A 16,660-nucleotide genomic window follows, 5' to 3' on the forward strand; every position below is an offset into this window, starting at 1 on the left:
ATGTTGGCAGCTATGGCTATGCTCAGGCAAGTGCCATGCTCTACAGTATCAGCATCCACAAGGGGCAATATTACTCGCTAGTGGGGGCCACTCAGGACAATATTACTTGATAAGGGGCACTCTTACTGTATAAGGGAACATCAGGGCAATTATTACTTTTTATGTAGGCACTTGTGACATTACTACTTTATAAGTAGGCACTGAAAACTTTACTGTTTGATAAGGAGGCACTTGCATCACCCTTAGGGTAGGTTCACACAAACGTATAAAATCGCTCACAGTTTCATCCAGAAAAGTGGAACGATTTTTTTGTCACTTGTAATCTGTGTACAATCTGCTTTTTTTTTTTACAGCAGCTATTAATCAATCATTTACAAGACCATTTATAGCTTCTTATGTTACAGAATTGTAAGGTATCCGTAAAAATCGGATGTTATACTGTGGCTCCGTACGGCATCTGATTTTTTTTGCGCACCTATAGACTTGAATGGGTGAGTCTCATCCGATGTACGCAGAAAATCGTGCATGCTGTGATGATTTCACATGCAGATTCGGTCAGTGTAAAAACTGCTCATCTGCAATAAATAACATTGGTCCAGGTGCTATGTTTTTGGCACGAAAATATGGTCGTGAGCGCTTACTTGAATATGGCTCTGAAAGTAAGACCACGGCACTAGAGGCAAAGCTGCTATAAATTTATACTACATAGATTCGCAGTACACCCCTGTGTACGAGTCCTGGGGGCACTTTCTACAAAGTGAAAAACAAAATGTGTGATGTGCACGTGGAGACAGATAGAAAACAGATCTGATTTCATTGATCGTTGCTGGGTACTCCCAGAATCAAAAGTTATTCCCTTTCAATAAAATAGGAGTAATTTTCTGACCGTTGAGGGTTTAACTTCTGAGACCCCAATTGATCCCAAGAACGAGTCTTTAGATGCAAGTTCTGTACTTAGTTTTCTCCAGCAGACCCATAGACGATCAATGGAGGCCGATCATGCTCACCAAGGCACAATTTAAAACGTGCCTCTGTAGAGCCCCATTCTTGGGGTTTCTGTGTGTTACAGCGGTTAGACCTCTAGCAATTGGTAAGTTGCCCCCTATATCCCATATATTCTCGGAATATCCCTTTAATATGTATTGTGGTAAAGTGAACAGTTCATGTACTCGTTCTCATATAACCTTCATATACTATAGAGCAGTGTTCTCCAACTCCAGTCCTCAAGAGCCACCAACAGGTCAGGTTTTAAGGATTTCCTTAGCATCGCCCATGTGGAATTATTGCCTGTGCAGGTGAGCAGATCCACCTGTGCAATTTTAAGGGAAATCCTGAAAACATGACCTGTTGGTCGCTCTTGAGTACTGGAGTTGGGGAACACTGCTATAGATGATCCAGTACTAAAATGCAAAAAGTAAGTGAAAACCTGAATATCTTACTTGTGCATATGTTCCACGCCTATGACGATCATGATGAAGTAGCAGATACCGCTTTGCACAATAAAATGTAAGGCATACCTAAAGAGAAGACAGACATTACGTCACCAATTGTCAATGCCCAGTCCATTTATTCAATTATATCTTGTCTACCTATATAATGTGTTTCTGGAAAAAGATCTCATGAATACTGCAAAGTCTTGTGGTTATACAGAATCTCTACTACCAGGAGAGAATACGTCCATCATATGGCATGCATTGGATTCACTATGGGAGGCATATAAAAGGTACAGCAATGTCTTCTACACCTCCAAGTACATGAAATCTAAAAGTGAATATCCTTTCGAGAAAAACTTTCTTTTTTTAAACAATTTTGTGTAGATGTATTTCAGAAGTCTTAATATTCATATCCCTAAACTGGTTGAAATCTCGTTATTTTGATGTAGAACTGCAAATCCCCTTCACAAATCTAGATGTCTCTGAGCTTTCCACATCTTGCCACTGGGATTTTTGCCCATTCCTCAAAGTAAAACTGCTCCAGCTCCTTCAAGTTAGATGGTTTTCTCTGGTGAACAGCAATCTTCAGGTCTGACCACAGATTCTCAATTATGGTAGCTGAAGGTCTGGGCTTTGACTAGGTCACTCCAAAACATTTACACGTTTTCCCTTAAACCACTCCAGTGTTGCTTTAGCAGTATGGTTTGGGTCATTGTCTTGTTGGAAGGCAAACCTCCATCCCACTCATCACTGACAAACAGGTTTTGTTCAAGATTATCCCTGTATTTTGCACCATCCATCTTCCCCTCAACTTATACCATTTTCCCTGACCCATACTGACTATATACCACACACAGCACTCATACACTGGATGTATACTGCAAACGACACATACCCTGTAGATTGTAGACTCGCAGGCAGGGTCCTCTCTCATCCTGTACCAGTCGTGACTTGTATTGTTTAAGATTACTGTACTTGTATGCATTATGTATACCCCTCCTCACATGTAAAGTGCCATGGAATAAATGGCGCTATAATAATAAGAAATAATAATACACTGTACATTGAAGTATTTAATACATTATATATATGGTATATACATTTGTGCTCAAAGTTCACATACCCAGGCAGAATTTTTGCTTTCTTGGCCTTTTTTCAGAGAATATGAAAGATTACACCAAAACTTTTTCTCCACTCATGGTTAGTGGTTGGGTTAAACCATTTATTGTCAAACTACTGTGTTTTCACTTTTTAAATCACAATGACAACCCAAAACATACAAATGACCCTGATCAAAAGTTCACATACCCCTTTTCTCAATACCGTGTATCGCCCCCTCTAACTTCAATGACAGCTTGAAGTCTTTTGTGGTAGTTGTGGATGAGGTTCTTTATTTTCTCAGATGGTAAAGCTGCCCACTCTTCTAGGCAAAAAGCCTCCAGCTCCAGTAAATTCCTTGGCTGTCTAGTACGAACTGAGTGCTTGAGATCTCCCCAGAGTGGTTCAATGATATTGAGGTCAGGAGACAGATTGCCACTCCAGAACCTTCACTTTGTTCTGCTGTAGCCAATGACAGGTCGACTTGGCCTTGTGTTTTGGATCGCTATCATATTGGAACGTCCAATACGTCCCATGCGCAGCTTCTGGGCTGATGATTGCAAATTTGCCTCCAATATTTGCTAATAACTTGTTGCATTGATCTTTCCTACAAACTTTGACCAAGTTTCCAGTGCCTTTGTAGCTCACACATCACAAAAACATCAACAATCCACCTCCGTGCTTTACAGTAGGAATGGTGTTCCTTTCATCAAAGGCCTTGTTGACCTCTCTCCAAATGTAACGTTTATGGTTGTGGCCAAAAAGTTAAATTTTGTTCTCATCACTCCAAATTACCTGGTTCCATAAGTTTTGAGGCTTGTCTTGGTGCTGTTTTGCGTATTGTGGGTGTGATGAAGGAGTTAACTGCTCCTACCCCCCCCAGGGCCTGTAAGCATATTGAACAAAGCAGGATTTAGTGCTCCAATGTGGAATAGCAAGGCCTTTTAGTATGATACTGAGATAAGGCCCAAAACAGAACTTCAAAGCTTGAGTAGGAGCCACACCAGCATGGGGCAGAAAGGGGCCTGGGGGTTTCAATTAGAATATACCTGTCAGCTAGACACAGAAATACACATCCATTGTCTCTCCCAGCAGCCCCGACTCTATCCTAGGATCATGGATTATGAGACCATCTTTCGAGTTATGGACTCATGGAAAATATCCGAGTCACCCTGAGGAAATAATGCATCTGGCAGTGCGACTGAGTCGGTGATGGCTCTGGGACCTGATATACAGAGCTCGGCCCTCCACAGCGACCCAAAATGCCATGTTTGCTCTCCACACGACGGGCAAAACAAACCGCATCCACTGGTACCTCTCATGTCCTGATCCGATCATGCTGTTGAAAGTTACCCCCTTTCTTAGATATTGGGAATAAGTTCTGCAGGGAGCTAAAGGGTGGAGCTTATTAGCCCACCCTCTGACACAGGGGGAGGGACCCAGCATGCTTAAGAACAGCAGCACATGACAGACTCTCTCAGAAGAACCAGACGATGATGATCTAATAAGGAACTGGGGACAGATCTGCCAAGGGGAGCAGCGGCAGCGCTTTGGGGTCTGTCCGGCAACTAAGATTCTTGTACCTGTGGACTGCAGAGCTCCCGGCACCCACATGCAACCTACAATCTGGTAAATTGACCTCCAGCTTAATATCTCTAAGTCTTGTACCCTTATTGTTATATTTTACTCTGACTGCAAATCCACTGTAATTCCATTGTATAGCTTACGGTATATTTCTGTAATTATCTAGTGCGCCCTTAAGGCAATTAAACCATAAAATTAATCTTGGGCTGATGCTTTTACTCTGATTACGAATCTTAGAATACCCAGCGGGTAACAGGACATCCTCCCAGGTGGCTATTTGCTCTAGGTGCAGTTCCCTTACTGACCTGAGAGACAAAGGGGGCGAGATACTGTGTGGCATTTGCGCAGTAATGGCTTTCTTTTGGCGACTCGAACATTCAGCCCATTTTTCTTCAAGTGCCTCCTTATTGTGCTCCTTGAAACAGCCACACCGCTAGTTTTCAGGGAGAAGAGTACCGTATTTCAGCTGATGTCACTTGTGAATCTTTCTTTGTATCTGGAACAATTTTCCAACATTTTTGTTGGTCTACCTGACCGTGGTTTTGTTTTTACAGAGCCCCTGATTTTTTATTTGTTAATCACAGTTTGAACGCTGCTGACTGGCATTATCAATTCCTTGGATATCTTTGTATCCCTTTCCTGTTTTATACAGTTCAACTACCTTTTCCCGTAGATCCGTTGACAATTCTTTTGCTTTCCCCATGATTCACAATCCAGAAACATCAGTGGCTGGATGAAATGTGCAAGAGTCTGTCTGTATCCCAGAAACTCATTCAGCTTTTATGCACACACACTGATTACAAGCAAACAGGTCACAGATGAGGATGTTATTATTAGAAGCCATTCAAACCCATTTGTATCAACTTCTGTGCATGTTATCAGGCCAAATCACCAGGGTATGTGAACTTTTCATCAGGGTCATTTGGATGTTTTGGGTTGTCATTATTATTTACAAAGAGAAAACACAGTAGTTTGACAATAAATTGCTTCACCCAACCACTAACCTTGAGTGGAGAAAAAGTTTTGGTGTCATCATTCATATTCTCTGAAAAAAGGACAAGAAAGCAAAAATTCTGCCGGGGTATATAAAAACATTTGAGCACAACTGTATATATGATGTGAATACACTTGGCTCAGATATAAGTACCTGCTGCTTTGATGCCACCATAACATCATGTGCAGCACAAGTTCCTGACTGAGGCTCCTCCTCGTGAGTAGATGAAGTAGCTGAGCTCCATCCTGGCACTGACTACTTCCTGTTTGGCCAATCAGCGCCGAATTCATTCACGTTTCCTGTCTCCTCTGCACTACTACAATTGAACAGCCATGCACAGAGGACTGCTTGGATGTACAGGGCAAGATGTGGGGTTGAGAGGCTGAGGACACTTTAGTCTCAATGTTGTGCAGTCGTTGTGCCCCCTCCCTAGTTCCATAATATGTCAGGAGAATATGTAGGAGCCCAGATGGAGGGGTGAAGTTAGCCGTGATGCGGTCTGCCGGCCAGTGCACTGTGCAATAACACGTCTCACATAACTAAGGCCGGCCAATTAAGTGGCCTAGAGTTCAATGGGTCCTGGTGCAAAATTTGGACCTGGGGCTCCCCCGCATGTTGGTCAGATGTATGGGCACTTGTAAAGTTCTAAATCCTATAAGGATGTACAAGTCTTCAACTCCCCCATTATGTAGTCATGTCCCCTATCTTGGGCTCCTCCTGGTATATACAGTGAAGAGCAAAAAGGGTAACAATGTTTTCAACTTTTGACTTTCAGGCTCCATATCTCATCATCCACTACTGCTTTGAAGTTGAGAATGTCATCATTTTATAGACAGTCATCTTGGATATCACATACTTGAATTTTGACTTTCAACTATTTATCACATGATTGGTTATGCAGATTCTTGTCATGTCACTGCATTGTTACGGTTTTGTTCCTAAAGATCTAAATTTTACAAATATCTAAAAATAATTAAAAGTAAAATCGACCTTTGGCTTTCAGCACTGCCTGAATCCTTCAGAACTCAATCTCGATCAGATTCAAACATGTCTCGACCCAAGTCTGATCCCATGTCTCTTTTACACATTACCAAGGTTGGTACATACTGGTCGACTCACATGGGAATATACACACTTTTTTCTTCAATTCTACCCACAAGTGTTTGTCTGGGTTGAGGTCTAGGGACTGTGGGAGCCAATACAACACCTCTACTTCATTGTACCATTTCTTCACCAATCTCAACGCATTCTTCATGTTGTAGTCCTGTTGGAACACTATGTCATCCTTTTCATACCCATGGTACCTGCGTGTACAAAGTAACTCATCTTATAGGATGCTCACTTATAGCCAATATCATCAGGCTTTCTCCCCCGAACTTGACATTTCCTTCAAGTGTCTCAATCTGTTAGCCCTTTAGTCCCCTTGTTTCTTTCAGACCCATTTGCACCTATCAAAGCCTAGTCTATTGACTTTCCTGTCATTGCTCCAAATCACCCATTTCAAATCTTTAAATGTCCACTTTTCGTACTTGCTTGCAAACTCAAACAGAAGCTTCTTATGGCAATATTGACGTTGAGGCTTCGTCACCTGTTTTCGAGCCACCATTCCAGACATGCGCAATGTGCGTTGCACGGTGCTTGCATCAATGTCTGTGATCTGACTAATATGAAGCATAAGAGCCTCCTCCACTGCCGTGTTTGTCGCACCAGAACTGATAGACCTTGGGATAAGCAGACTTGTTGACTCCGATATTTTGCCTGGATGATCACTTTTTGGCTTCTGAATGGATGGACGGACTTCATTTCCTATTCTTCCTACTGTCATAGGCTCGCATGATGCAGCTTGGCAATTTTCTTGGCGAAGAGACCGCTATCGATGAGATGGATGATGTGGTTTCTGTTTTCTTGGAAAATCTTCTCTATGGCTGCTTCTCGATTCAAACCAGTGACCTTTAACTTGGGAATCAACCTAATAACACACTGAGCTATTAGGGAATGTGAGAAGAGGTTGTAATTTGTAGTATTCAGGAAGGAAAATATTTTTCCACCACCAGGAGCAAAACAGTAACAATGCAGTGACATGACAAGAATCTGCATAACTAATCATATGCTAAATAGTTGCAAATTTATGTATGAGATAGCCAAGATGATTGTCTATAAAATGAGGGTAGTCTCATGATTAAAGCAAAGTGGATGGTGAGATATGGAGCCTGAAAGTCAAAAGTTCAAAGCATTGTTACCCCTTTTGCTCTTCACTGTATATGTTCTCCATCCTGGTGTGTGTGTTCCCCATCCGGGGCACATCCTGGCACATATTTTCCCCATCCTGGTATAATATATATATATATATATATATATATATATATATATATATATATATATATATATATATATATATATATATATATATATATATATATATATATATATATATATATATATGTCTCTTATCCTGGGCCCCATCCTAGTGTATATATACCCCATACGCCAATATATATCCCTTATCCTGGGTCCTATCCTGGTATATACTGTAGCTTACTATAATTTAAAAAAACAAAATCAGCATGAATAGCACCAGATACACACGAGTGTACCAAAGTAATCCACTTACCATCCAAAGCAAAAAAGTGCAAGGTACAGGCCCAGAAGGGTTGCAACTATATGCCTGATCAAAGAGCTAGTTTTGCTTGAATGAAGGTAGGTACGAAACCAGATAGCAGCAAGCAAGGCAAATAGTTGGCACGCTACAAAATTCACCTGCGGACGGAAAAAAAGTTTGTTAAAAGAAGTATTACACCTCAAAACTGTTAAAGGTTTATATCTAATTATTCATATAGTTTTGAATACGCAAAAAAGGCATTGGAGACAAGACAGAAAATAAAAAAGCTATCAAAAAGTCCTATGTACTCCTGTACGGTATCAATAAGGCTGGGGACTACGCGGCTACTTGGGCCACGGCACAGGTCATGAAACCAAAGATCGCCATGTGCAGCTGCTAGATTGCAGCGCTATATAAGTGAATGGGGTCACATTGCCACACCTAGGGTACCTCGGTTCTGTTTTTTGTGAGTTCTTTTTTGCGATCATGGTATTCCAAGTGTCGCAATGGAACTCCATTCCCTTGGACTGCACTGTGATCATATTGATCTCTGGCCTCGCAACTTGTGTATCTCAAGCCGTGGCTACTTAGCAACTTTCACCACTGTTACATCACAGCATAGTGCAGGTGAAAGAGGTTGCATTGCGACCCGCAAAAGTCGTAACCAGTTTTTTTTTTTTTGCAACTTTCTTGTCGCAGTCGTAGTACCTTGTGGGTTGCAATGCACCACCATTCTCATGCCCTATGATGGGATTTAGCAGCGGCGTACAGTGATCTTTGGCCTGGTAGTGTTCCATCCAAAGTTGCTAGCCTAAATACAATTCTCCTCTAAAAAAAAAAAAAAGACCTGACTGAGCTCCAAGAGCACCTTTAATGAAAAATACAAAAAAAATATGTATATTACCATTTTTAAATACCTTCTATAATACATTAAATGGCTCCTTGAAAAATGTATGCGTTATTACTCAAAAAAGAACGAGTCAGCTATATCAATATAAAAATAAAGAAGGTATGACTCTTGGAAAGTGGGGATAAAAAAGCCAAATCATGATGGTAGCAGGAGGATTTTAATATGGTGCTATACACAGGCACCATAGGACCACAAATGTTATGGATCTGTTATATGGGGCCATAGAGAACCCCATGTATTAAGAAATGGCAACCAGGGGGTTTGTGCATGTCTAGGAAACAATCACATGGCAGGATTTGCAGAACTGAGAGATATGACACTGCCGGAAACAACGTGACCGCACAGGAATCTGCAGCCAACAAGTCTCCTCATACTGAGACGATTAATGCTGCAAATAAAAGTGATCCATAATAGACAAGTAGGATCAGTGATGGCTAATGGCCTGCAGATATGATCACAAGTGCATGTGATTGAACATAATCATAATTTTTTCACATAATGACAACTAAGAGGTAACCACAAAAACAATCTTTTTTTATTATTATTTTTTAAGTTTCACCTTTGATAAATCCTCAAGAAAATATGGAGTTGTCCTACTAGGATAAGTGCTGTCCATATACAGCCTAGTAAGGCACATGAGAGTCATAGAAGTGGGAGCATCTGATCAGGACCACCTTCTATGAGCGACTCTAGCAGATCCATCCTGTCCATGACTATTACAGATTCCTGAAGCCATAACAACTGATTGCCAGCAAGACCCGCAGAGATCAGCTGATCGCTTGACTATTTTTATATAAATTGTATATGTGAGAAAACCCCTTGAAGGAGGACCTGCCATAAATATGTAATTTCTGCTCTCATCTGGAGTAAACGCCTCTTTTCTCCTGAATCCATAGTTGTTTTTCTTTGGTTCCTGCATTTCTCCATTCCCGAGATATGTCCCTTTATGTAAAATCTAGGACATTTAACCAAGTGGGAGTGGCCATCAATTCTTCTCTATGGGTACCTTCTTGAGCACCGTGCCCACTTGTCTAAAAGATGACAAAACACTGACTGGCGCTTCCAAGCTAGTGTGAACAGGTGCAGCCACCTCCATATACAATAAACCGAAACAGCTGCCCTCTGTAGTGCTAAAGCACGTCAATATGAAATATAGGAAATATGAATAGTAATACTGCTTGTGGATGCTAGGAAAAAAATGAGACGCTTGGCACATAGTTTGGCCAATTCATGCCTGCCCAGCAACCAACGACAAGGCAGTGTCAGAAATGTTGCGTCCTACATGTCTAGCGCGAATAGCTTTCTAAAACTCAAGTCTGAATTTCTGGGTAGATGTGAATACCTCTCCTCAAAGCCTGAATTTATGGGTAGGTAGGACCCTGTTGCAATTAAAATGGAGGGCGGAGTGCTTGGTCAGAAAGCCAATATACAGGGTGGGCCATTTTTATGGATACACCTAAATAAAATGGGAATGGTTGGTGATATCAACTTCCTGTTTGTGGCACATTAGTATATGGGAGGGGGAAACTTTTCAAGATGGGTGGTGACTATGGTGGTCATTTTGAAGTCGGCCATTTTGGGTCCAACTTTATTTTTTCTAATAGGAAGAGGGTCATGTGACACATCAAACTTATTGAGAATTTCACAAGAAAAACAATGAACTGCTTGGTTTTAATGTAACTTTATTCTTTCATGAGTTATTTACAAGTTTCTCTTTGTTTACAGCCATTGACATGTCGCAGAGGTTAACACCAGGCATTTACACCAGGTAAAAAGACATTTTTTGCAAGTAACAAGTTCTCTTTAAAAAGTATAAGCAAAATCCTAATCCCTAATCTGTAACATCATATGTTCATCCCATAGGGAAGTCTTGGCTCTATGAGCATCATAAGGCAGACCCCTATATATTACAATATCCTCGCCATGACTCCATCTACAAAATTACCAACGTCAGACCTAGAAGCCTCTCAAGCTTGGATGAATTTAGAGCAAACATGCCGCTAATGACACAGACACGATTATTCATACCACGGTGATGCTTAGTTGGCTCTTCTGCCTGGTAAACAGTAACCCCTACAGCACCGGCTCTCACATTCCTTTCATTGTGGGATGTAGGATCTGGCTGAAAACAAGAAAACAGATGTTCCCCTACCTCCAGCACGGAGCAGCGGTTTTGAAACTGCAAGTCCCATCCTGCCCACCTAATGGATTGTGATGTGCAACTCAGATTGTGCACTAGTGTCCTATGAAAAGGACACAAACCCTCGTCAGCTATGGCACAAGTCCAGGCCAAAGAAATGTCTAAATCAATAGAGATGAGCGAACCCATGGATGTTCAATTCGGGTCCGAACTTGACCCCGGACCAGAACTCAATAGAAGTAAACGGGGACCCAAAATTCGGTGCTTTAAAATGGTAATATTATGGTCTGGTGGGCTGCAAAAGGAAGATAAATGGGGGGTAAGGGCAGGACAATTTCCCTGCAAAAGTTAATAGGGAAATGACTTAAAGGGGTTCTGTCACCATAGATATCATGGAAAAATAGGAAGTAAATAAATACCATAAAAATATGAACAGTGCACCCAAAGAGACTGACCAGCAACTTCCAGTCCAGTTAAAAATTTAACTCACTCTTAATTGGGCAGAGTGCCCCCTAAGCAGCAGTTTACAAATCTCACCCACAGACCATGGGGCAGAGTACCCCTCAGAAGCAGCTAGCAAATTTCCCCCACAGACCATGGGGCAGAGTGCCCCCTAAGAAGCAGCTTAAAAATTTCACACAAAAGATCATGGGAGCAGTGTGACTCCACAACTCCAAAATGTCTGCTCCAGTGGCGTATGTTCCAAATGCCGCAGATGAAAAGCTTGCAGTATGAGCTTGGATCAAGCTGGTGGTCCACAGCGAGGTTTCATTCCGGCAGTCCAGTTAAAAATTGCACCCACAGAGAATGTTTCCAAATTTTACCCACAGAAGCGGATAACAAATTTCACACCCAGACAATGGCTCACAGTACTGCCACAGGAGGGGTTGCAGAGAACACAGTGGCTTTTGGCAAACTACTCCCACAGATAAGTGTTCAATAATACACACAGCGCCTTTTGTCACAGTATAATGACAGACATGGTTGCCTAAAGGTACTGTCACACTTAGCGATGTACCAGCGATCCCGACCAGCGATATGACGCGGTCAGGATCGCTGGTACATCGCTAAGTGGTCGCCAGTGAGCTGCCACACAGGCAGATCTCACCAGCGACATCGCTGGGGACGGGGGGTCGCTACTTACCTGTCACACTAGGCGATCCTCACGTCCTCCCGCCCGCGTCCACGCGTCGCTCGTCGTCACAGCAGGAAGCTGACGACGAGAAACGGCCCAGGACGGTCTCGCGCGATCAGCGATAACCAGCGGGGGGAGCCGTCGGTGGTAAGTATCAGACATAGCAATATCGCTTTAATGTCACAAAAACAAGTGACGTTATAGTGATATTGCTAGCGATATCGGTTAGTGTGACAGGCCCTTTAGAGTAGAAAAAATTTTGACATCACTCCCACCGAGATGAAGATTATAAAAAGTTTTGGGCACACACGGTACTATCACAGAGTCGGGAGCAGAGTACTTTTGTAAAACTGCTCACACGCAAAACCTAATACTGTCCCTCACTGCAGCTGCATCCTGTCCCTACGCGAAGCAGAATAGAAATAAAATAATCTTTATCCAGTAGGCACAGATCCAATTGGAGGAGGAGGTGGAAGTGACAGTATAGGTGGATGAAGCGGAGCAGGAGGTAGCCAATAGTTTGTGTTTTTAATTTGTGGAGGAGTTCCCCAAAAGAAAGAAATGGCAAATAAGGTTGAAGATTGGTTGGGAACGACATACTGCGTGTTAGGGCTGGCGGAACACACCAAATAATAAAATAATAGTATGGTGCTTTCGCAGCCTGGGGTCCACAGTGCAGGGGTGGTAAACTGCTGCTTAGTAATGGCGGAAGTATAAAGCGGTATACAAGAGGTCACACGTGGGTTAACGTCACCCAGTGTGAACAGAAACAAACTCTGTTACGACACAGAGCCGTGCCACCGCTGAACATAAATGCCGGAGCCTGTTAAAATCACAGCACTCGGCAAGAGAGCGTACAGTATGCGGTCACAGAACTCAGCCCCAAGGACACGAGGTCTCAATCCCTCTAGACCTACTGCGCGCGCGGCGTCGCACCTGTGGATGCCACTATTGATGCTGACTATGGTGTAGTGTCGAGCACGTGCACCGTGGCCTGCAGAGCCACCGGTGGACACTGATGTCAGTCTTCGACTCTGCCACTACCTACACCCAAGCCTGGGCGCTTAACAGGCTAGGCTGCACAACACATGCGTACCAAGAGTAGGAGTTTCAAACAAGTCAGTCACCAGAGACATTCATACTTGCATGTGTGGCGCACCTGAGGGTTCAGTCGCCACAGAGGTACTGCACCTCCTGAGGTGTGGTGCCCCACCATTCAGGTAAGGTGGAGACCCCTGACCACACTCCAACACCTGCATCCCACACAACATAGTAGTGTAGCAAAGCACCTTTGGTGGCTCCCTGCTTGGAACACGAAGAGTGCTGGGAGGTGGGTCGAGCTTAGTCTGCACCAAAAGATTGGGAAGAGTTTAGGATTTAGTCAGTCAGCAGTCTGTGAGAGAAGATCCCCTGAGTGGGATGGATTGAAGGAAGTGCTGCAGCAGACCTCAGTGACCTGGGTCTGCTGGCACAGGAAAGACATTCAGAAAGCCTAATTCGCCATAAGAAAGATTGATTTGTACGGAACGTGAGGAGAAGTGAACTAAGGATTAGGGTTAGAGCAGAGCCCTTCCTCAAGTTCTAAGCGCATGGCCAGGGTCCGGTCCCCGAGGTTGTATGGATACTAATGGTCCTGCGACAGACACCGGAGGAATAGAAGTTGTCACCAGTTTATTCCCACACAAGACTTGGGGGCACAACAGCAACGAGAGTGAGCCGGGACTTAGTAGCAAGGAGTCCCCGAAGCAGGCTACAGCTGTCTGCCGTACAAGTAGAGTTCTAAGAACATCTGAAAGGAGGAACTCCAGTGTAATTCAGTACTGTGAGAACTTCACTACGAGCGCTAAGGGAGACATTCAGAAAAGGCACATATGTTGGCGGAGTGGTGGAACGGAGTACTTCATCTTGCCTGGAGGTTGGCTGGGCTCCTGACCTGGAGGACACAGCATGGATGCGGGCACCTGTATGCACAACAGACTGAGTAAAGCTTTGGAACTACATGCCCTGGTGTCCTCCACTTATTCCTGTGCCAACCCACTCAGCACTGCTACATTGCCGTGCCTGACACCGCACCATCTACGTCTCCTTTACATGGGCGCCCAGGGCCACGGACCGGGTCACCGCTGCTGTGACATTCCCTTCTGAGAGACTGGCCCGGTACCGAGTACCCCACAGCCCTGGGAGGGCGACCCACATACAACACTCACTCCTCATAGTCTGGTAATGCAGTCTATACTAGCGCATGGCCGAGTGGCCATGCAAATTTGTTTTTATAGCCGCGTCCTTCCAGGACCTTCCTGATGGTCCAATCCGAGCTGGATAAGGACCTGAGCATGTGACCACCGATCTCCAATGAGAGATCGTCCCACGGGCATGCTCAGTGGACCAAAAGGAAGACTTAGTCCCTGGAGTAGCTCGCTGCTGACCAGCATGCGTTGCTATAGCTGGACCAGAGGTAGCAGCAACCAAACCCACGGAGCTAGTCTGGGCAGAGCGCTGGGACTGACGAGTCTGCTGAGCAGCCTCCTCTGTGGCTGGAGAGGAATGGGGGACCACCAAAAGCAAGGCTTGGGATTCCCGCTGTGCAGCGACAGGAACCTGACGCCTAACACTGCAGGAAAGCCACTAATATATTTTTAAAACTGTACAACTCCACCAGCCGGAATGGCAGCATTTCAAAGTCCAGTAATTTAGAAATGCTGTCATTCAGGACCATGGTTTGTGGGTGGCTAGGCTGGTGTCTCCACTTTCTCTAGAGGATTTAAGGGATGGAAAGCTGAACAATTCTATGGGACGGTGTGGAGATGCTCGGTGACACTGGTGGTGATGCGGTCACGTCCTCTAAATGCAGGGAGGCAGGTGGCCCTGTTGATCGTGAGAGTTAGAGGCCCAGGCTGCAGCAAAAGAGGGAGAAGGAGGAGGCTCAGATCAGTCATGGTTTTTAACATCTGTACTCTACTGCACCTGGAATTCAGATGTTGGATGGGGGTGCAGAGTACACACAGTGCCTTTTACCACAGAAATAGCACAGATATGAGTTCCAGAGCACACTTTTTTTTTTGCGCAGAGCACGCAGTCGGAATCTGTCCCTCACTCCAGCTGCGTCACATCCCTACACTAATGAGATCATAATGGCGACAGCACTCGTGATCCCACCTTCATACAGGCCGGGTCACGTGCTATGCCGGCCAATCACAATACTTGGCATGGCTGTGATGGATCCGGAAGTGCCCACCGTCTAAAGGCTTGCTGACTGGCAGCGCAGCAGCCTTTCAACAAGCTTTATGTGACGCGAGTCTAGGCAGTAAATATGTCTACTAATTACTGTAAGTAAAGGGAGGTCAAACAATCCGAGGTCAGGTCCAGGAAATGGCGCAGTACTGCAAAGGGAAGTCAGAGACACAATTCAATACACGAGCCGAGGTCAGAAAAGCTAGTGAGACAAAACACTTTACAGGGAGCAGGCACAAGCAAAGTGAGGTGACAAGCAAAGGGTCTGAGTCTGGGAAGAGAATAAAATTAAGCTGGGTCAGGCACAGAGCGCAGAGGGCTCAATGTTCCACAGGCAACAGCAAGTGTACGATTGACACTGGGGGGAGGAACTAGCATGCTTAAGTAGAAGGCTAATTAAGGAAAACAATCACAGGTGATTGCAGCACAAACCCAGCACAGACTGACAGCGCCAACACAAAGTAACAAAAAGACAGAAACAGAGTGGAAATCGTGACACTTTATTAGACTGGTGAACCTGAACAATAAAATTGAACACACAGTGAAATGTGTGTATTCGGTACTGGGCACTAAGTATCCGGTACGAACCCTGAACTTTCTGGTTCGGGTTCGATCATCCCTATAACAACCCTTTTATGGTAATTAGCACACTGTAGAGAAAGGGAAGGGATGCATGTACCATTCACCTATAGATGTGAGGGATTTGCTCATGTTTTTGGTGCTACACAGTCTTTATAATAAAGTCACATAACAGCTATATCTGTTAACTTAATTGCGGAGAATCACACATCAACTTTTTTTTGTGTTTGTTTCTTTTGGGGGGAGGGGGGAGTTACGTCCCCTTTTAACAGACTATACCCCTTTTCAAGTCAAGCCCCCCTTACACCTAATTTTAATAAGTTATTTACCGCCTCATGGTAGAAGTGTTTGGCTTCTGCAAGCCTGGTCAATTCCTCCATAACTCTCCAGTTTATTCCTTAGGTCTCTCCTCCTTTCTAGATTGTGCCTGCATATATGATTTTACAGTACAAAATCTGGTCACATTTGGTCTGCTGTAAACAAACTTAAAGGGTGCCTGTCAGAATAAAATGACTGTTCAAACCAAACACAGGCACTTGGTGTGGCGCAAACAGTTCAGTGCACCTTCCCACCTATATGTTTTCCATCTGTCTCTGCCTTTCTCTGGCTCATATAAAAGGCAGACCTGTCAATCAAGAAAGCAAGAAAGAGAAGGGTGGAGATAGATGAGATGCAAGTAGATGGGAAGGTGCACTAAACTGCTTGACCATGCCTTCGAGGGCGTATGCTTGGTTTGCACAGTCAGACTGAATCCCTGTACTTTGCCCAGGCCCGGATTGGTAATGTAACCAACCGGGCATTTTCCCGCTGGGCCGCTGTCATGTGGGCCGCTCATCTGGCCGCTTGCCAGCTGATGCGGCCACTGGCCTGGCTGTTGCTCCTGCCGCCGGCCCTCTGTCTGCAGGCACCACGTTTATAGTTTCCAACCCTCCCGCACTGCAGGGAGATAAGCTGCGA

At 44.2% G+C, this 16,660-nt stretch overlaps 1 protein-coding gene across 1 annotated transcript in view; it reads right to left on the minus strand.

Annotated features, from left to right (window-relative positions):
• MBOAT2 (membrane bound glycerophospholipid O-acyltransferase 2) overlaps window positions 1–16,660 on the minus strand; it is a 280,154-nt gene that overhangs the window by 184,513 nt on the left and 78,981 nt on the right. Inside the window, exons 3-4 of the mRNA XM_073568180.1 lie at window positions 7,721–7,866; window positions 1,440–1,517 (exon numbers count right to left, since the gene is read on the minus strand). Coding sequence (XP_073424281.1) covers window positions 1,440–1,517; window positions 7,721–7,866 — 224 coding nt within the window. The remainder of the gene's footprint in view (window positions 1–1,439; window positions 1,518–7,720; window positions 7,867–16,660) is intronic.

The sequence above is a fragment of the Dendrobates tinctorius genome, unplaced genomic scaffold (assembly GCF_039654945.1).
Source record: "Dendrobates tinctorius isolate UK_male_01 unplaced genomic scaffold, ASM3965494v1 ptg000021l, whole genome shotgun sequence".
Classification (NCBI taxonomy): domain Eukaryota; kingdom Metazoa; phylum Chordata; class Amphibia; order Anura; family Dendrobatidae; genus Dendrobates; species Dendrobates tinctorius.